Source organism: Ptychodera flava, chromosome 15 (assembly GCF_041260155.1).
Source record: "Ptychodera flava strain L36383 chromosome 15, AS_Pfla_20210202, whole genome shotgun sequence".
NCBI lineage: Eukaryota > Metazoa > Hemichordata > Enteropneusta > Ptychoderidae > Ptychodera > Ptychodera flava.
Genome location: NC_091942.1, coordinates 14,497,360 through 14,519,796, shown reverse-complemented (window position 1 = coordinate 14,519,796; position 22,437 = coordinate 14,497,360). Strand labels below are relative to the sequence as shown.

The window sequence follows — 22,437 nt, the reverse complement described above, 5'->3', positions numbered from 1 at the left end:
GTAGATGACAGCAAAAATCACAGTTAATTTGCATATTGATTACTGTAATCACTCCAATAGTTCAACCAAAAAAAAATTTACACATATCTGACAATACTGTGGTTGACCAAATGGAGCAATTAAACTATTCAAATGGTTACGATAGCTGCTGACATACTTGTATGTGCAGAGAGTGCACAGGGCCTACAATGTGTGCATGTAATGCTTAGATGAAAAATCCTGTATGTCCATGGCATGTCAACCCATCAAGTTGGTAAGATTTCTTCAATCTCTCAAAATGCATGCTTGTGACATTAAAAGGGAGTAAATGTATTCCCACAAATTTTAGAGCAGCCCTCTTGAACATTTGCTCACCATGCATTCCTTTCTAATTTTAAGCTCCGTTGTCAGAGCCGCAGAGCTATCTAATACGTATATGTGTGGTGTCCTCTGATATCCGTTAACTTTTTACATTCGAAGCTTCTTCAATACGGCCAGTCCAATTCCTTTAGAGTGACGGCACCAATGATTTTGACGATGAGATACAGCTGGATATTGATACACTACCGAATTAGGTTTGTCAGTTTGCTCTCAAATTTACCCTTTTAGTGGTCAACTTTTACAACTTTGCGCCAACATCAGACAGACTAAAACAGCAGGTGATGCAGCAAGATGTCTGTAAACTAATTTACTATGTAGTATGTTTATATCTTTACAGCAGCTATCAGTTTCAATGGTGACACACACAGAGACTGGTTGCCAAGTTTTACAAGCAGTTCAAATTCACGGAGGGGTTGTAAAAGAACCATGTTACTGCAAATTTAGACTCAGAGGAATTTGAACTGAATTTGAACTGCTTGTAAAACTTGGCAACCAGTCTCTGTGTGTGTCACCATTGAAACTGATAGCTGCTGTAAAGATAAACATACTACATAGTAAATTAGTTTACAGACATCTTGCTGCGTCACCTGCTGTTTTAGTCTGTCTGATGTTGGCGCAAAGTTGTAAAAGTTGACCACTAAAAGGGTAAATTTGAGAGCAAACTGACAAACCTAATTCGGTAGTGTATCAATATCCAGCTGTATCTCATCGTCAAAATCATTGGTGCCGTCACTGTAATATATGGAGTACAGGTCCCAAGAGATAACCTTAATCAGATTTGTTCCAATTGTGATGAAATATCCAAATTTGTATTTGAGGCAATTTTTGGTCAAAAAATCTTTAAAAATCTTCAAAACTGCTAATCAGGCAGCTTTGTGGGCGGTACTTCATTCTTTTGAGTTCACTATGGCAACCTCACACTGCATCCTCTCACGGTGGTGACCCACACTGCGTCTTCAGTGGTGGTTGGGGTTGGAGCTTGTGAAGAAGCATACACAACTGACTCTTTCAACCTATTTATAAACAGGATTTGAGTTGTTCTTGGATTATCACGTTCTCAAACAGAGAAGTAAAAAGAAATATTATGGGAGCAAGACAGATTGTCATTTAGAAAAAAATTGATTCAAAAACTAATTTGTTTCATACGTGTAATTATTTTTTCACTTTCTCAAAAAATTAATAACTACCTGGACCTGCCTCAAGTCTGTGGGCATATTAATACCAAAACAGGATGAAGGAATGAACTTCAGCAGATTATGGTGTTAGTGGTGACGTGATCGCGAAATTGAAGCGACATACTCTGGCAGGCTGTTGAGTATATCGTGGGGCTAAGCCAGGCAGTAACTGCTGCCGAGAAGAGCCAAGTGACGTGGGCAAAATTAATGAGGGCCTGAGAATCTTGACAGATGAACAGATGAATATCCTTCTCCAAGTAATGACACTGAATGATTCCGTAGAAAGGAAACCCTAACACCCAACACTTTGGAACAATCTTATTGTTTCCTGTGGCAAAGTTGGATCAATACAGAAAAAGACAGGGTAGGCAGGTTTATCATCTGTTCACACTTTATGCTGAAAACATGGATGAAGAAGTATGTGACACAATTATTCCATTTCATATTATTTCATTTTATTGATCAAATTGAACATCCCTACTGTCGCTTTAAAACGCTCATTGTGGGGATAGCACCCAAACAGAGGGAAATAATGCAGTACACATGTGTAGAATTACACAACACAAAAAGTACGGGTCATGCTACAGTTGCTGTACCTCAAAAGCCCCCAAAATAAAATAAAAAAACACTATGCACTTTACTGGTAATTATTTCAGTAAACAGAGAACGCCAGAAAAAGCATCTTTCCACACAACACAGTATCTACAGTGACTGTCAAGTCATATCATATACAAAACAAATGTTTGTTTTTCAATTCTTTCACAACTACTGCCCTTCGTAGAACTTTGATAGAAAGTCTGTCTTTATTGGCTTCTCTGTCTCGTGGAACCATCGCATGATGTGGGTGCGCTGTTTCCAGATTTTGTGGGTTTCTTCAAGGTCCATTTTACCCTGCAAGGGAAGTTTTTGAGAAAACAAGTCTGGATTTAGACTTTGTACAATATAAGGGGCCGTGGATAATTAAAACATGCGCCCGGTAAACAAAACTAAGTGCGTCTGTCCTCAACCCCCCTCCCCCTCCCCTAAACGAAAGTTTGAAAGTGCGAAAATCCAACCAAGCCTCATTCTGTATCTGCATCCAGCAATTGGCGATTACGTTGCTATGAAATCACGCATACGCTACTGATCCCCCATACCCCTCTAAAATCAATCTCTGTTCAGTGCCAACTCAACAATGACGCAATCAATAGAACGAAATGAAACAGTGTATCCAAAATGATTGTTACACTATTTTACTTGTGCACTGATTCACATGTATGTCAAAAAAATGCTGGTGTAGCGCAGGTGCCCTACTGGCCCGGTACACACCAAACAATGTAGCGATATTTTGCTATACAGAAAAACGTGTAGCGAGATGTTGCAATAGGAAAACTTGTAGTGCAATTTTTGAGCACAGTATACAGCCAAACCCCCTCCCCCTAAACACAGAAGTTGCGTTTACCGTGCACAAGTTTTAATTACCCATGGCCCCTTAGTGACATGTTCTAGATACTTTAAAGTGTTCATGTGTGACTCCATGTTTGTCAGATTTTGGTCAAGCTGTCCATTTCAACAAATGTTGAGTTTCTTTCATACCTGATATCGGTAACTAGAGTAATTTTGGTAAAAAATTGGTGTTCTTGTTGAGACTGCATCAAGGTGCCATTTGTTTCAAGAAAAAGCAAGGAGACAAGTTCAAAGGTCATTGCACTATGATGCAATAACTCAGGATTTGATTTGACAATACAGGCCAATGGAGAACACTGTAATATTCTTATTGGTATTTGAATTTCAATGTCACTGCCATTACTATATCAAATTTCTTCACAGCTCATTAATTCAGTGATCACCCTCTGAGTCTCTTTTCATTTCATCAAGTGATCAGGCTATGTTTACGAAAATTAGACACTCTGCTGTTCTGTCGATGTCTATTTACAACATGCTACACCACCTCCTCACAGATACTGACATTTCGAACAAGAGTGTTGTTGACCTTTGACCTCATTAATATTTTACTGTTATTGGCATAGTTTTCTCACAACCAGATAATGACACATCTCTTTTTACCTTGATGACTAGCATGTCAATGGCTCGTATATCTTGAACATGGGCATTCCTCACAAATTGCTCTTTGACCTTCTCTCTACCCTTCTTGACGGAGATGTTAAGCTGGTACGCATATACTGAAAGGAAGGAAAAGGAAATAAGACTCACTCAGCGTGTTAGCTAAACTGTAATTGCTTTAAAATTGGGCAAGTTTGAGAACTTTTTGAGGACCATATGCTTAAAGCCATGTTCAGAATCTGGTAATGTAAACCAGTTCATCCCATATGCTCAAACCAACTATAGTATATAAATGAACTAAAGACAGTTTTCAGAGATATGGTTGTCACATTATTTAGATAAAGCTCAGCATATTTTAAGTTTCCTACTATGGGATGCCAGAGACTCAGATGCTATAAATTTTGATGATGCTACATGAAGTCTTTTTTACCAGTTTGCAATGTTATTTTTGGAAATATTGAATAAAATATTGAAATAAGAAAGCAGTGATTCATTTCAATAAAATGACTACATACAATTATGTTGCACATCGCCTTATTGTGGTTAAGGTAATCAGGCTATCTAAATTCAGGACACCTTTTGTTGACTGTCCATCAGTTAATTTATTCAGTGTTTGAAATTACCAGTACTGCTTGCCTATCCACCTGAGAAGAGTAATGTTGGCATCAAGCTACATGTAGAAAAAAATGCATTCTTACAAACCCAGTAACTAGGAAACTTTGATACTACAAAATGAAATAAATTACAGTCAAAGGGTCAATCTTTCTGAATATCTGACATTTGTTGTTATTAAATTTTTGAAAACTAAAGAAATGATTGTTAAATAGTAAATTTTGAGGAACAGCAATCTGCAGATGCCAAGTGGCATGCACATACAGTTGCAGCAGACTAACTCAGACAGTGATCCCATTGTTTTCAGATTGGGATGATGGTGTTGAAAGTGTCTCTTGACATTTTCAGTGTATATTTTGATGATGTTAATCATTCTGAAAATGTAAATTGTAACACCATACACATCATACTGCTTATCACTTAATTTATTCAATTCTGAACATAGCTTCTTATTGCCTAGCTTAAATGTGGCGCCAACCTGTTTGCATTTCCGTAGCCCAAAAACTTTCCCTACCACATAAAATCGACGACGAAAGCTGTGGGCTCCGGAACTGCAGCAAGTACCAGTTCCAATGTCTGGTACTACATGGTCTGGAAAGATTTTAATATTCAATAAGTTTAATGGTCGTGGCTATTGACAGGCGCCTGTCAATAGACGAAAGTTGGCTATTGACATGCAGGAGGTTTTTCGCCAAAATTCACCACATTTTAACCTAATAAACTTCCCAATGCTTGTTAGAATGCTTGATAAAGCCTTTGTACTATAAATTATCGACATAGTAGCCACAATTTTGAGTAATTGTAGACTTTAAGGGGTACGATGTTGCACTGCACCAATGCCGCGTCTGTCAATATATAGCCAAGAGCTGGCTATTAACACGCGGTACTCACTCTCCAAATTTTAATGGATTTTTTTTAGCAAAACACACTGGCCCATGCTTCTTAGAATGTTTTACACAGCCTCTTTTTGCACTAAAATATGGACCAGGTGCTTTATTCTTTATCTTGTGCGGTGTTGTATCAATGCCTGTCTGTAGACAGAATCTGGCTATTGACAGGCGCCTGTCAATAGACAAAAGTTGCTATTGACATGCTAGGCGTTTTTTGCCAAACTTTACGTGATTTTAGCGAGAGAAACTGCCTCAACCTTCTCAAAATATTTTACTGAGCCTTTTGCATGAAAAAATGGACAAAGTCGCCGTCGACTTTTTTCAACTTTTACACTGCAAAACGGATTTAATCAACACTGAAACATTGTATTGTATAGTACAAGTATGATCTATAGGCCAAAATACACGTGCAGAACATATACAGGGCCATGGCTATAGCTCTGGTGATACGGCACAACGACGCATGACGGCTTTCGCTACTGCATTCAAAACGTTGAATTTGAGACGTGTTAGCACTTATTTTGTAAATTTTTTCTGGGCAAAATAATGTGTTTTTCATTTAAGTGGAGAAAGAACATGGTTTATTTCGCTAAAATGTGGTGAATATTAGCGAAAAACGTCCCGCGTGTCAATAGCAATCTTTTGTCTATTGACAGGCGCCTGCGCCTGTCAATAGACACTCAGAACTTTAAAGGTATACAGTCACCTGTAATCTAAATACGCCCATATATGGTCAAAGGGGCATTCCTTGGTATTCAAAATGCCTATGTGATGGCGCTAGTTTTAGAAAGCGGCCACCCGCTTAAAATCTGTAATTGGTTAAATTTTCTCTTTCCATGGTAACTGTGGCAAAATTGGAACAGGTGACAGTATACCTTTAATATTTACACAATGTACCCATGGACATGATGGAGGTACCTGAAAATTGTTAATTTAGTCACGCCTTCTTTTAAAATTCTAGAACACCCGTCAACCTCCTTCGTATGATCGCATCGAACGCTCGTTTGTAGGTTTTGTGTGTGGAGAGATCATGATGCTATCATACGTATGTACGAGCATTGAGGTAGAGTTCCAGTTTCTACCTCCATCCATGGTACGAGCGTAGCGAAGGTCATCAAGGGACAATATATTACACCACAACAACACGTACACACGGGAGGGGCATTTGCAGGGCTAAACTGACCTGTATGTGGGATTTCTCTGTACCAGGCCCTGTAAAGATTTCTTACGCGACGTTTGGCTTCATTTGCATCTCGAGACATGACAGGTTTGATGACTTCTTTCGCTGCGGATATAGCCGCCGCAGCGACCTTCCCGGCATTCTGAGACGCCATTTTGTCACACTAGGTGGACTTGATTGGGACGCCCGGTTCATGTGACCGGAGTATGACCGGTTCTTGCCGTCACGTGGTCGGGGTCGTCCGGTGGATTCTCCAATCAAGTGGCCGCCATATTGTATTCGTCGTCTGCCCCGACCAAATCAATCGGGCTATTCGGGGATCCCCGAATAGATGCGCGCGCAGAATCCCCGACCCAATCAAGTACGAACTTACTTGGCCTGGGTGCACCGGTCTACACCGGTCGTCCCAATCAAGTCCACACACTATGAAAATTGTGTTGCCGTAGGCGGCGCTGTTAAATTCCGGAGCCTTTAGCGATCTCATGATTCGTTATAACAATTTAGTCGATTTTACATCCGTCAAGGATAACTGAACGCTTAATTAGTCTTTCTATGAAAATATTGCTTATAATTTAGTCACTAACCGCTAGTATAAGGAAGTTTGGAACACAACAAAAATATCAAGAGCAAAACTTCTCCAACTTGAGGGGTATTTAAATTCAAAATGGCGACTGAGGACCATGTGGACGCTGAGGAATCAAGAAAAAGTCAGCTTTGTAAAGACAAGGTAACGAGTTTTACTGTTTCTATCATCTTGCTTCATTGAACGTATTAGGTTTTGCTTTAATCTTGGAACTTTGTCGTTACGACCGACTTCATATGTTAGGAACGTTACATCAATGCTCTGGTCGACTTTGAATGCACATGTACGTTCAACTTCAAACACTGACGCTGTTGCCAGTCATAAGGCATTGCCATTCACAGCTCGATGATGGCAAGGCTTTAACATCTTTGATATAGATTAGCATAAAGTAAATGATAATGGCCCTTTAAAATGCATTTCTACGATTTAAGTGTCAAGTAAGAGTCTAAATATGTTTGCGAAAGACCCTAAAAATCCACAGCAGTGGCATGGAAGCCTATGGGTAGTATGGCCCTAGCACATGTTGCCACTAGTTGGTGCCATTTCAATAGCACAGCCAATATACACAGACTGTATATCCTGATAGTCCTATTTCCTCTCGAACCAACTTTTTTATTTTGGTTAACTGGTAGAAGCGTGTTTACATGCTCATCAATGATTATGTATTTTCAAAAAACTTAACAATATCATCCTGGTACCACAGGGGGCCAGGAAACAAACAAACAAACAAATAAACAAAAATACAAACAAACAATTGTACAAATACATAAATAAATAATAAATGCAAAGAAAAACGTAAACAAATAGATAAAACAAACATACAATATCATAGAATGTTAAGTAAGAGATATTGTGCTATTACTGGGCTGAAGTTTACTGTTATTACACTATTTGTAAATGTATAGCATAGTTACAAACTAAGAAAATCATTAAAAATATGTTCAGAGAGAAAAAATATGACTTCATATATCAAACGATTAGAACAGAAATAAAAAAGTACCATTGCCGCGTTGTTTTATTGAAGTCAAATTTTGTCAAATGTTTAAATTTATCTAAATAGATGGATATATTGCTGCTTTCAAATTCATCGACAGAGCTGTGTGGAAATATGTGAACATCACTGTCTAAGTTGACAACTTCATATCCTTACCAACAGTAGCTGTGATTACGCAGCGGTGCTATGGTGTATATCGATTGTGCTCAGGTCAAGGGTCATTACCACAGAATGACCCTGTAGCTATACCAATAGTTAATTGATTGTGATTTTATGCTTGTACACATCGTGTGTCACTTTAACTCTTCACAATTGCACCTTACAGGTTGGAAAAGCAGTACGGGCAATATATAAACAACATGAACTGTTACTAGAGAAGAAAAAATCATTGTTTGGTAACACTGCACCAATCTATCTTCAAGTGACGTTGTGGGAAGTACCAGTGCAGAAAAAGAAACGTTTCAAATTGTAAGTGGACTTATGTTGAAGATGCCAGCCTCCATTATATGTTAAAGTAGAGTGCGCCTTGGGGACAGATATTTAGACTCTCAATCTTCTACAATTCTTTCCTGATCAATTACTTGTGGGGGCTCATTTTAAAGCACTTGGAGTAAGGGAAATTTTATTTTTCTCCATAGAGTTAACACAGGGATGGCGGCCATTTTGAATTTCAAATATTGGTAAATCTGAGGTAATTTGTTTCTCTAGTACCAAACTTTGCATGATGACCCCAGATTTTTATCCTTGATTTGGTGTGAGATTGGTTGAAAGTTCATTGAGGAAAGTTTGAGCAAAACTTTAAATCCTTCACTTTCAAGGCGCATAGTACCTTAACATACATATGTCACTTAGTGCTAACAACTTTACCAGAACAAGGCATAATTTGACAAATAGAAATTATGATATACGGTATTTATATGCATGGCATAGTAAAATCCTTTCTTTGAGAGTTATATATTTTCTTTTGAGTGAGAAGTTTTACCACTTGCAAAAGATACCTTGACACTACCATTTTACATCTAGTCAACCACCGCTGTCATATTTTCTTTCACAGGAGTGTACCACATGGTGTCCGTGGTAAAAATTGCGAAGTATGCCTCATTACTAAAGATGAAAGGGAAATGGACCGAGAACAGTGTGCAAAGTTTTACAAGAAGTTACTGGCACAGAAAGGGGTGAAAAATATCTCACATGTAAGTGTTGTGGGATATATTCTTCTTGTAGATCCATCGGAACTAGGGCTTTTGTAACTTCAGAGATAGTGCCAAAAAATTTACCCTCAAAACTGATATGCTGTATACGGTACTTGACAATTGTGAGTGCAGTATATAAACATCATGACAGACTTGGCAAAACCTGATTACTCACAGTGAGAGAAAACTGACCTTTAACCTCGTGTGTCATATTTAACATGTTCATCTGAATTCCCTGTAAACAGCTGCAGGTCTGCACTCACCATTGGTAATACATGTAGAAGGGTTGGACCAAAGCATGATGGTGAAAGGTTTTATATTGGCTATACTGCATAGCAGTGGACTTTTCGGACCAAAGCATGATGGTGAAAGGGTTTATATTGGCTATACTGCATAGCAGTGGACTTTTTGGACCAAAGCATGACAGTGAAAGGGTTGATATCGGCTATACTGCATAGCAGTGGACTTTTCGGACCAAAGCATGATGGTGAAAGGGTTTATATTGGCTATACTGCATAGCAGTGGACTTTTTGGACCAAACCGTGATGGTGAAAGGATTGATATTGGCTATACTGCATAGCAGTGGACTTTTTGGACCAAACCATGACGGTGAAAGGGTTGATATTGGCTATACTGCATAGCAGTGGACTTTTCGGACCAAAGCATGATGGTGAAAGGGTTGATATTGGCTATACTGCATAGCAGTGAACTTATTGTTTGGTATACTGCAGAGCAGTGAACTTATTGTTATTATCATTTCCTGTGAGCATTTTGCACAGTTCTGCAACTGAAATGCCTCAAGAATAATTACATTCATTGATTGTATCCGCCTAAATGTTTTTCACAACTTTATATTCTAGGTAATGTCACTGCAGACTCTAAGGAAAGAATATCGTCCATTTGAAGCACGGCGCAAGTTAGTTCAAGAATATGATCTCTTTTTGGCTGATGAGAGAATTTTTCGTCTGCTAGACTCATGCACAGGAAAAGAATTTCACAAAAAGCAAAAGTAAGTCCACACAACTCTGACAAGCATTTGAAAACACATATGTAATTTTGTGACCAGTGTTTGTGTAAGATTGAAATCTTTGGGATTAAAGTGCCAAAACAATTGACAACAATATTTGTTATTTTGCTATTACAAAAATAACCAGATTAATGATGGTCATTGAACAGATTACATGTAGATCAATGAAATCAGTAGTAGGATACCATGCTAACTGACTTCTTTTTCTAGATATCCTGTTGCAGTAGATGTAATGAAAACCGACTTGGCCAAAGAAATAGAGACTTCCATAAATACTGCGTATTTCATAATGGTTGGCAGAGGATCCTGTAGGTGAGTTTTTTCTGTTTCTAGTTTGTAAACTGAAGGTAGAATGTGGCTCACAGACAGATATTCAGACTCTCAAATTTTTACAATCATTTTCTGATCTACCACTTGTGGGGGCTCATTTTAAAGCTCTTCAAGTAAGAAAAAAAATTCGCCAGCTCAGTTTTTTGAAAATTGAAAATTTATTTTTCCAAATAGAGTTAACGCAGGGATGATGGCCATTTTGAATTTCACATATTGGTTAAGGTTAGGTAATTTGCTTCTCTAGTACTAAATTTTGCACAGTGACCCCTGATTTTTGTTTTATGATTGAAAGTTTCACTGAGGAAAGTTTGTGCAAAAGTTTGTCTTTCACTTTTTGAGTCGCACACTACCTTATAGGACATTGGCTATAGAGTAGCAGGCATTTAAAATCAGCTATCTGAGGGGTTAAAATTCTGTCATTTTTATCCAAAGGGCCCTTTGTGAAACCTTTATCCTTTTATCTGAATTCTGTAAGCATGTATGTAAAGTTGATGTCTTCTTTTGATGGCCAAGAATGACAAAACCAGATATAGTTTGGAGGAATTTGACATTTTGATAATCAGCTTGAATTGACATGAACAATACAGAGGGAGTTCTTGATGATCATTGATGTAATTTGTTTACAAAACAACACAATACCAGGTTGCATTTTTGAAATGACCTTTTATGTAAGAAATATTAAACATCAATATCCCTTTTCCTGCCAAGTCGGTGAAAATCCGCTTGAAATTCGGTGTAGCTAGAATCTGAGCAGCCACGGCCGTTATCCTGCCAAGGCGGTGGAAATCGGGCTACTTTTTGGTACCCCCTTTCCTGCCTAGTCGACGGAACTACGTGTAGCAAACCCTTGCTCGCGCTAGGGGTCGTTCGAGGACAGGTTTTGGGCGAGGAACGGCGTTTGCTCTCGAAATGGGTTCACAGAGAGTCCAACGACAGGGAAAGGTGCGGAAGCTACCCAGCCAGTCCCCCACCCCGGTGGGGGACTGGTTTTTTTGGGGGGGGACGAGTAGCGTACTTGGCAGGTTAGCACGTTGACGTATTCTAGCGGAGTTTGGGGTAACTTGGCTCTGAGGCACTACATAGATTGCGGCCGAAATTGACCGTCTCGGCAACGCTAATCTGTAAGGCAACCGCCTAAGACCGCCTCAGCTGGCGGTGCAATTTTTTGCCAATGGTGCGAGACGAAAATCACGGACTTGGTCCTGATTGACGGGAAGTGCGGACGGATTTGACGGACTCGGCTTTCTCGAAGGCAACCGCCTAAGACCGCCTCAGCTGGCGGTGCAATTTTTTGCCAATGGTGCGAGACGAAAATCACGGACTTGGTCCTGATTGACGGGAAGTGCGGACGGATTTGACGGACTCGGCTTGATTAGTCCCTGACATGGAACTGATCCGAACGGACTTGAGCGACATTTGTGAAGGGTAACCACCGCTTTTAACCGACTTGTTACCTTCTCGAAAAGACTACCCACTCAGATGTCGGACGTTGTCGGCTGCACTTGGCTCTAGACGTTCAAGCCGTGCAACGAAACACACCGCCTCAGCCTTGCCATTCAGGAACATGGCCTCAAAATTTGATACCATTGTTCACCGACTTGGCGGCTGCGGTTAGGTGCGTGAACCGTTGTTCACCGACTTGTTACGCCTATGTTGTCCCTGTGAAGTTCGGCTAACGCCGAGTCTAACGGGAGTTGGCAGACCTGTGTTTGGTTTATACCGTAGTATGACCGACTCAGGTAGAGGTACCTGTCGGTATATTCCGAGTTTTACGCACTCGGGCGTCAATGACGGGTCGTCATCACCGCTGATGACGTAGACGTGCTGGCCACGTTATTTGAAGGAGCCATGTTTGCCCAACGGACGAGGCCGAGACAGCCGTTGACAATTTTGGCATCCTTCATCTTTGACCGCCTTAGTTGGGTAAGCCGCTCGGCAGGCGACGGTTATGACCTAAACAAGCCGCTGAAGCACTGTTCGTTGCCGTACAAGAACGAGACGGCCAGTCCATTACTGCTTAATGGGCAATCTGTCGGGTTGGCTTGTCACCGACTTGGATGACAATACGCCCTGCGCAGGCGTACTTAGAAGGGACATGAGGTTAAAGATACGGGTTTCCCACCCGTACTAAACATGGGCTTGGGCCAACGTCCTTGGGTGGCAGGTGCGCATGCCACGTACCCAGCTGGACGGAATGTCAAGTTGAGATGCTAATGACATTGACTATGTTATGCTAAGTGCTCGAGGGATTTGCATCGCAAATGAGTATTATTAGCATATCAAATGGTGCGGACAGGCAATTTACATGACGGGTAGGAATGTCAGCGCCGGTTGGTGGACTGATTGCCGTAGGTCCATTATAATAACAGGTGGATGCATATATTAACACCCCTGCGTCCAATCATGTCCAGGGCTTTGTTTCCCTGTGGCTTTAAAAGGGAGGGACCTGCTAGTCTGTCGACACTGTTCCAGACATGAGCTTGACGGACCGCAAAAGTTTTCTGAAGGCGAGCAGACGACTGAAGCTCAAAGATGCAGAGTCTCCGGGCGGTAGTGGTAGCGATCGTTGTGATGTCCCTAGTAAACGTTCTAAGAAGTCGGGCAAGAAACGCTCCCGTAAGGCGAAGCCATCTCCGGCTGAAAAACCCAGTGGTAAGCGTAAACGTAAGACCGATCGTTCTGCCGATGAGGATGATGACGGGTCACCGGTTGCCAGTGGTTCTCACCCGGCTGCTCCGGGAGAGACTACTTCACCTGCAGAGACTACATCTGCTCTTGTGGGAGATACTTCACCTGCACAGACTACGTCTGCTGCTGCTAGTGAGACAGTGAGTAATGAGACGGCTGATGCCATTGGTTCTCCCCCGGCTGCTCCGGGAGAGACACCACCTGTTGCTACTATGAGCCCTCATCCTGCGTCAGGAGAGGTTCCTGTGCCCAGTGCGAAAGAGCTTGAGTCCTCGTCATCAGCAGAGGCTGCCGAGCCCGCTCCTGCCATAGTTTCGTGTGCTGCGATGTCCCCGCCGAAAAAGATAGTGCGGAGGGTTCGTTATCAGGATAGCCCACCTGATTTTGAGCCAGATATGATCCTTGATGCCGCTACGGGCGAGTTCAGGCCCAGACGCCCAGACGACGGTGATATCACCGCTGAGTCCGACTCGGAGGTTGACGAGGATGCGGCAGAGGACGATGACTTTTATGACAGGCAGTATGTAGGTGAGGCAAGCTCTGACGACGATGATGACGTTGCTGCTGTGTTGGCGGAGGACGACACACCTCCTGTCTGGCGTATGTCGGAGACTACCGATGCTAATATATTTGAGGAGACCGATTTTGACCATGAGAGAGGACCGACTTTCACCTTGCCCAGCCACGCCCGTGAGCTCGATTACTTTTTTAAGTTTATTCCAGCTACACTGATCAGATTGGCCAAGGACGAGACTAATAAATACGCCAAATTCCACCAGCGACATATCGCTAGGAAAATAGATAAATACTGGCGTAACGCTGACTACCGAGAGGTGCAGGCGTTCATTGGCGTCTTAGTCTGTATGGGTATCGACCGTAAATCATCAGTGGAGGATTATTGGTCTAGCGATCCCTTTCTGAGAAACCAGGGTATTTCTACTGTGATTACCCGCAGTCGCTTTCAGCAGCTTATGCGATACTTTCATCTGGCAGACCCAGAGAACGATCCACGTCGTGATCCTGATGAGGCACGCCGCCGACGTCGGTGTCAGGAGGATCCCCTGTATAAAATCAATCCATGGATGGAGCCCATAGTTGACCGGTGCGTAAATAATTATAAGATGGGTAGAGAGATCTCCATCGACGAGGGCATGGTGCGATTTAAGGGCCGTTCTAAATTTAAGCAGAGATTACCGCATAAGCCTGATCGAGACGGTTTCAAGATATGGCAGCTGTGCGACTCCACCACTGCATACATAGCTAACTTTGCACCGTACCTAGGTGTGAAATATCGGGATCGGACTGATGGGAGACGGCAGGAGCGAGGTGTGGTGAAAAGAATTACGATGGAGCTGGTCCAGCCATTCTGTGGATATAATCACAGCCTATTCTGTGATAGCCTGTTTAGCACGGTCGTTACTGCTAGAGAGCTGATGGAGACCGGGATCTACATGGTCGGGAGTTTTAACCGCCGTAATCGTCGCACCATGCCCCCTCAATTAATTCCGCCGGGTAAGAGGAAGCGCCTTCCTCTGTCTGTTGGGGATATGAAAGCCACGACCAGAACGGACTCTCGTCTTAACATCACTGCTTATCAGGATAGTAACGCTCAGGTGCTGATCTTGAATACGGTCTATCCACCCTTGGAGTGCGTGCCAGTGGGGGAGGGAGACGAGCGGCGACAAGTGCCTCTGTCGCTGTATAATTATCGCCGGTACATGGGAGGCGTTCGACCGAGCCAACCAGAAGCGCAAGTACTTTCACACTGGGCGCAAGAACCACAGATGGTGGACATATCTGGCATGTTACCTGATTGATGTTGCCCTGGTAAATGCATATATATGCTTCAAGCATGTACACCCTGATAGTAAGCTGACCCATAAGATGTTTCATCTGCGTGTCGGGAAACAACTCATTGGCGGTTATTGTGGGCGATCGCAGCCCAGTGTGAGAGAGGTCGAGGCCACTGTTTCTCTTGCCTCGTACATCAATCCACAAAATCAGCCGATGCACGTTGTCAGCCGTTTGGAGGGGCGGCAGAAATGCTGTAAAGTATGTAGCAGAGAGGGTAAGACCACTGCGAGCGGACGACTGTCTGAGACGTCCAAAGGATGTAGTCTGTGCGGGGTTCATCTTCACGAGGGCGAGTGTTTTGCGGCTTTTCATCATCGCATGATGCTACGAGGTAAGAGGAGCATTGGCGTGCAGACCTCTACTCACACAGCCCCGACGACACCCATCAGCAAGAGAACCCGACGTAAATAACGGACAGGGGACAGCTTCGCCTAACAGTGGCTTGACTGTATTCTGAACACGGACCATGATCACATTTGAGCACGGTTGTGCCGTTTGTTTGTGCTTTACGATCCCGCTGATTGTAAATTGAAACACGGATTATTTTGTACAATCCCCGATTGTAATCTTTGTAACACGGACCATGCACTCGGACGTCGAGACAGACTCTGAGATTTATTATTCGGCATAATGTAAATTATTCCCGAATAAAATACTATCTATGGATCGCATATTTTCGTTTGTTTTGTTTAGACGGATTATTTTGTACAATTCCCCCTATTATAATTTTTGAAACACGGATCTGCCACCCCGATTGTAATTTTTGAAACACGGACCATGCACTCGGACGTAGAGACAGACTCCGAGATTTATTGTTCGGCATAATGTAAATTATTCCCGAATAAAATACTATCTATGGATCGCATATTTTCGTTTGTTTTGTTTTTACCCCCACTTTCGTTTTTGGCAGATCCGTAAGGACGCTATAGTAATGGATGAACGTGCGTTGTATCACGTGGGAGGGGCACAGCCCAACGGAGGCTGTGCTCGTGCGACGTAGACGTTGTACCAACCATCTGTCGTTGGGGTTAGTGCATAGAGCAGTTGCACTGTCCAGAGCTAAGGTGGTACAAAACTGCACCTTAGTAACAACTGCACAACTAACCTGTTAGGAAACGGTAACACTAACGAGCTAAGTGTTCACTGAACTGGCCAAACTACGTACACGCCTTCCTTCAATGGCGGAACTATGTCGTTGACACTACGTCAAAGCAGACTGCAATGTGCGACTCTTCCAAGTCGTTCAAAGTACGTGGCCAAGTGACACAACCCAGGGGAAACAGGACAGGTTTGAGGGTGCTCCCGCACCCATAGCACTAACCCCTGGGTCTTCTACTAACCCACGAGAGAGGTGACGTTTCCCCGGTGTGGCCGTGCGTGCCGGCGAACGAGCTTTACTTCCGCGAAAGTAAGCTAGAAAAGGGCATAAAAGTGCACGTCCCCGGGGCAAACAACGCCCGTGACCTCGTCATTTTCTGGACACACCTCATCAGCGGTTGCCCCTCTATACGGGCATGCAAAAATTTTTGAAGTCTAACACGTATATGGTCGGTAATCGTACCCCGAAAATGCGGTATTTTCCCGCCAAATGCCTGGCAGGAAAGCGTGCAGGAGAGCCTATCTTCTGTAGACACGGAAAAGGGGGCCGGTTTTGACCGACTTGGCAGGATAACGGACAGGGGCGCTCGGCAGGAAAAGGGTTAAATCTAAACTGAAGGGTAACTCTTGTATCAAATTTTTTATCTAATCTATTTCTTTGAAATTTTAATTTCAATAACAATCTAATGTCTGAAAGTGATATCATTAGATCCTTTTCAAAGTTTGTCATCGTAAATTTTAGTTCTAATTGTCTGTTTTTATGTAATTTTGTAGCGGAGTGAGAATAGGTCATACTGATTTGACTGAAGAACAAACTGTTGAGAATGTAATGGCATCTGTCGAGAGCCTGACATCCAAGATACCCAAGGGATGGCCGAACATCAAGTGTTTGTACATCAAAACACAGAAGTCCATGGCAATACCAATCTATGCCACGACTGATTTCTCAGGGACCACGTCTGGTGAGACAACCACGCACACAGTTTATTTGCTCATTGTGTTGCCTAGGTTCAAATTTGGATGTATTGTGTAATTTCATAAGATAGGTAATTGTATCAGTGAGTTTCGAATACATGGGAGATAGTTTTACCATTAGTGAAAATGCTCACTGAAGTGTGACCACTGAAATTTTTTCAAACATTGGCAACAACTACAAACACTTTAACAACTAAATAATTTTCAACTTGCAAGTCATGTATGGCTGCTGTAAGCAAGTACAAAAAACTGAACAATTGACCGAACGCATCGCAGAGAACATTGAAATAGTGACATTTTCATAAACATTGTGAAGATTAGGCATATTTTTTAGGTAAATTGTTAAATTTAATTCCTAGAATTAAAAGAATTATCTGTCATTATTTATCTTTACCATATATGTATGTTGTTTCATTCTTGCAAAACTGTTCAATTTCTCCCCCATAGAGGGCGCTCATACTAAGGTCAGTGACAAAGGTGCAGCGGAAGATATGGATGCAGAATCAGGGTATGAGGATGAGAGTGACGACAATGAAGCTGGAAGCCCACAGAAGAGGAAACAAAGTGCAAGTGAACAGACCAGCCAGAAAAAGCAGAAGACTGCCAAGAGGAAAAAAGCTCAGGGAGACAAAAAAAAGGCTGATAAAACAGAAACAAAAATCGAGGAAAAAAGTCCAAAGAAAAAGAAGTTGAAGGCCTCAAAAATGAAAAAGAGTCAAAAAGTCTAAATGACAAAATGAAAGGGTATGCACAGCTTTGATTAAAATATATAAAAACTGAAGGTTGTAGAGACTGCTTCTACAGGATTTCAAAATTTTAATTTTAAATCATTCCATGTACATGTGTAATTTTTAACATGCATATTTCATGTGGTAACTTTCTCAGAATATGTACAACGTCATTTACCTTGGATTTGTCCAGTCCCTGTCATGCTTCACTTCAAAAGCCTAAGTTGCTGTGAATGTTTGCCTCTAGTTAGACTGAATACATATAAAACAGATTTTCTGAAAAATTGATGTTCAAAGGCTCTAGCCATCCTCTGCAGAATCATGTTGGACAACAAATATTGAATGTTCACCATCTCACTTTCATGAAAATTGTTACCAGCCATTCAGAATTTCGAATAACGTAAGACTTTAGCAGTTTAGTTGCCCCAGTCAACTATTTTTAGTTATATTGAGCGGAAATTGTCCAAAGTTTCCTTGACTCAAGCAAAGGCAAAATTATGAGATGGATGACATGCTATCAAGCAGGACTGATTCAGATGTGTATTTTTGAGAAATACTCTTCTAATAAAATCACCGCACACATGGAGTATCCAATTTTGTGGTCTGTGATTTCCTTGTTCAAGTGACTGATAGAAATCAGTAGTATAGTAAGATATGGGTTATCATCTGTGGGTTGTAATAGGGGATGGCAAATGGAAGCTGAAAAATGAGATGGTCAGTAATGTATACTAAAGTAATTTAAGATGGCAAGCTTGATGTAGAAAATCAGATTGGGTGGACTAATTTTAAGATTAACTTTTGTATTTGTCTATCTATTTTAAGATGTTTCACATAAAGAATGAACAAAACATATGCAGAAATTCATCCTCGTTGATGATAATATGTATGCACTTCCATATGTAAAAGGGGACAATATGTGCCTCATTTACTGAATAGTGAGACATATAAATTTTCCTGCTGACAACTACCTTGGTTCAAAGCGAATAAACTACAGTCTGATCAAAGAGTTCAAATTATGTCCAAAGATGTCACGTCATTTTCCAGAAACCTGGGTATGACAGAACTACTTGCCATCTTGAAATCATGAAAGTAAAAATTCTGTTGCAGCAGTGTTGCTGGAAACTAAATCAAGTGTTTGGGTGGCTGTTCTTTCTTGTTTTTGCACCCTATTTCATCCATGTGGCCAAAGCTGAATAACTGGCAATACTGTATCTTCTTTGGAAGGAGTAATGTCACCAGAAGTAAAAGCAAGTTGATGCCAGTCCCAAATGTTTTATGGTCTCATTTGAAGCATTTGTGCACCAGGTAATTGTCTTCAAGTGTAAACCTAGCCGCAGGAGGACAAAGCATACACATAGATAAACAATTTTTCACCTTTTCCTTGTAATTGCTTTAACACTTGAGGGCAGTATAAAGGTACTAGCTCAGTCACTGCACTATATCATGAGAATTTTCTTCATCAGAGAGAAAAGAGCAATGGAGGGAAATAGTCACATGATTTTCCTCTTTTGATATCCAATATTTTCTGTAACATATAACTTGAAGGGCAATAACATGACAAACCTTTATTTCTGAGTCTAAGTGCACTATATGGGATATGACTTACCTGCTGAAAATATACGACAAAATATACAACAGCCTTGGCCCCTACCCATAGCACAGCAATGGCAGAGAAGAAAGTCAAGGGCTAGATATTATATAGCCAACATTTACTTCTTGGCCTGACTTTTTCTACATGACTACACCATGCTCAAAATGACATCGTAAATGGCAGCTATTTCGTCAGAATATCAGTAGTATGACTGTATTGTGGGACAAAATTGGGATGGCTACCCTTGTTATCATAATGATGATGGTGGTGGTCATGAAGTCAACTTCATTGGTATGCATGTTTGAGGAAGGAGGTAGACAAAGCAAAACATTTCACTGTATTGAGGTATGATAATTTAGGTAAGTATATCTACAGTTGCCAGTGCATCCCTCAGCTGAACGACAAAGTTGATCTAATCTTTGCACATATATCTCTGAACAAGAAAAATCAAACCTGGTTGCTTGATGACAATGGATTAATTTATTAGCACTACACAGTAATGTTCTGGCATTTTATCAGAGATCCAGACTGCATATGTAGAATTGACAAAGCCCTTCTCTTACCCATTAAAGGTATACTGTCACCTGTTCCAATTTTGCCACAGTAACCATGGAAGGAGAAAATCTAACTAATCACAGATTTTAAGTGGGTGGCAGTTTTTTGAAATCAGCGCCCTCACATGGGTATTTTGAATACAAGGAACGCCCCTTTGACCATATATGGGCATATTTAGATTACAGGTGACTGTAAACCTTTAAGGGAAGACAAATTTTGAAATGTGAGAAATGCTCATTTTTCTTGTTCTGTGTAGGGTTTCAATGAGGATAAAGCGACAACTAATTAGCAATGCACCAAGAGGGCAAATCATTTCAATAAAACATGAGACAATCTCTTTAACATGCATTTAATTACTTTGAAGAGGTCACAGCAAATCGGCTTTTAAAAAGCACAAATCATCTGAAGATGGAAGACACATTGGGGAAAGCTTTCTATGTGAACATGCCATGTGATATGCAACGTGAAAATTTTTTTCCCAGTTTCCAATCACCATGGCCTGAACTAAAACTTCTGACCTGTTCACCCCCAATTCTTTGTAAACAGGTCCACACTCGCCACTGACGACAATTGGTGTGGGCCAAACCATGGTGGTGAAAGGTTGAATGCAGTGGTGTGTTGAAACTTTGCACGAGTCCAAAATTGTCAGTGCCCATGGTAGTGAAAGGAAGGAATGAGAATTTGCATTGTATGCTGAAACACAGAAATTGTATCATCGGAGGTCGATGATTGCAGCCATTTCATTTGTTTGTTCATATTTGCAATTAAAAAACCTTAGTTATTTATGACTTGTAGTGGCACTGAAGTGATATAAGCATGGGACTGCTCAACACGAGATGTAAACCATTTTATTGGACATATCTGCAAATTATTTACAAGTTTTGTGAAATTTGAACATTTCATTAAAACCACGGTCATATCCAGTCCAACATAGCCTATAGTGCCTGCCCTCCAGAGGGCAGACCACGTGATGAGGTCATAAAACTCCCTGGTTTCAATCATTCCCCCTCAAGGCTTTGGGTCAGAGAGGAGGATGAGCTTCAAACTATGCAGCTGTTCATTGGAGGCAGATGCAGAGGGTGAACATCCTATTCATAACCTGGGGTCATGACCTCAGGTAAATGAACAGGCCGTCCATCCCCGTATGCCCACTGCCTGCAATTCAAAGGTATGAGGGCTCAAAATCCTCATGACCTGCAAATAGCTTGACGATACAATTAGTTACATCTCTATAAGAAGATCAAGAATGACAGGGATACTACATGCACAAAGAAAAGGAAAAAATCTTGAAAGCTAGCCTAAAAAACTATCTACTGTTGATTGACCAATCAGAGTGCTCAATTCAGGGTGTTTTATATCTACTCGTAAAGCCCCGGTCACCAAATTCCAGAAACGAATGACAGCTTCATAGTAAAGTACTGTCCAATCAAAAGTGAATATGTCATATTCTGTAGACATCTGGTACGTTTTAATATTCAAATTTGGAAACCACAGCGGAAAACCAGCTGCAACACAAATCTGCTGTGGTACAAACATGAACTAATGTGCCCTAGGGCATTTATAGGATGTTCCATTACATTGGAAGGCTATTTCACAAATAAAAGTTTTAATTCATATCCTAAACATGTTACATTGACAAAGGGGACGGTTGACGTAAACACATTGAAAACGAAAATATATCAGTTAAGGGCGATAGTTTTTAAGTCGGATAAAACCCTCGTACTCGGGCTCTTCTGGTATATAAAGTCCAACCCTACGATAAAATGTCGAGGCCGCAGGCCAAGACATTTTATCGTTGAGTTGGACTTTATATACCAGAAGAGCCCTCGTACTCGGGTTTTATCCTATACTAAGAAAATTATACAGTATGATTAATTTGTAATACATTTGATTAATTTGGGATGCATTTCAACTTTTAAAACTTCCAATGGTTTCGGTGAATGTACATAAAACAACTTCACTTTCCACATTTCAATTTTGCTCTTGTAATGTGTACCGTCACTTTTAGAGAAATAATCCATGCTTTATTATATTCTTTTCTTTTTTCAACATTCAATAGATTGTCCCAACAACATTCGATATTTGAATGATCTAAATCGCTGGAAATTGAGTGGCCCCCACTTGTAGAGTGTGCAGTAACAAAGCTGGGAAGCTACAGCGTACAGATGGTGTACTGTATCAGATGACGAATATTCAAAATTTTTACCCAAACGTCTCTCATGCAGGATAATATTAAGGTAGAACGCACCTCTGGAGCTCATTATGAAGCTCAGGGAGTAAATAAAGTTTTAACTGGATAATTTTTGTGAGATTTGAAAATTTTAGAGTTAGTTATAGAGTTATTCATAGAGTTAACACAGGGATGGCAGCCATTTTGAATTTCAAGAGTCAGTAAATATTGTGTAATTTGTTTCTCTGGTACAAAATTGTGCACGGTGACCCCTGATTTTTATTCTTGATTTCCAAAGGAACTTGTTTAATGTTTCTTTATGGAGAGTTTGAGCACAAGTTTACGACTTTCAGTTTTGTGGCATGCACTACCTTAAAGAGGCACTCCCACT

At 41.1% G+C, this 22,437-nt stretch overlaps 2 protein-coding genes across 2 annotated transcripts; one reads left to right on the top strand and one right to left on the bottom strand.

The window, feature by feature from the left end:
* Positions 1-1,965: 1,965 nt before the first annotated feature.
* LOC139151267 (NADH dehydrogenase [ubiquinone] 1 alpha subcomplex subunit 6-like) lies at positions 1,966-6,444 on the bottom strand. The gene is made up of 3 exons (XM_070723933.1): positions 6,264-6,444; positions 3,582-3,697; positions 1,966-2,426 (listed from the first exon to the last, which is right to left on the bottom strand). The coding sequence occupies exons 1-3, from the start codon at positions 6,412-6,414 to the stop codon at positions 2,301-2,303; spliced, it is 393 nt and encodes a 130-aa protein (XP_070580034.1). The 5' UTR covers positions 6,415-6,444; the 3' UTR covers positions 1,966-2,300.
* A 386-nt stretch (positions 6,445-6,830) lies between these two features.
* LOC139151266 (ribosomal L1 domain-containing protein 1-like) lies at positions 6,831-18,324 on the top strand. The gene is made up of 7 exons (XM_070723932.1): positions 6,831-6,987; positions 8,163-8,305; positions 8,892-9,030; positions 9,891-10,039; positions 10,268-10,369; positions 16,802-16,989; positions 17,450-18,324. Exons 1-7 carry the CDS (start codon positions 6,925-6,927, stop codon positions 17,728-17,730), a joined length of 1,065 nt encoding a protein of 354 aa, XP_070580033.1. The 5' UTR covers positions 6,831-6,924; the 3' UTR covers positions 17,731-18,324.
* The last annotated feature ends 4,113 nt before the right edge of the window (positions 18,325-22,437 follow it).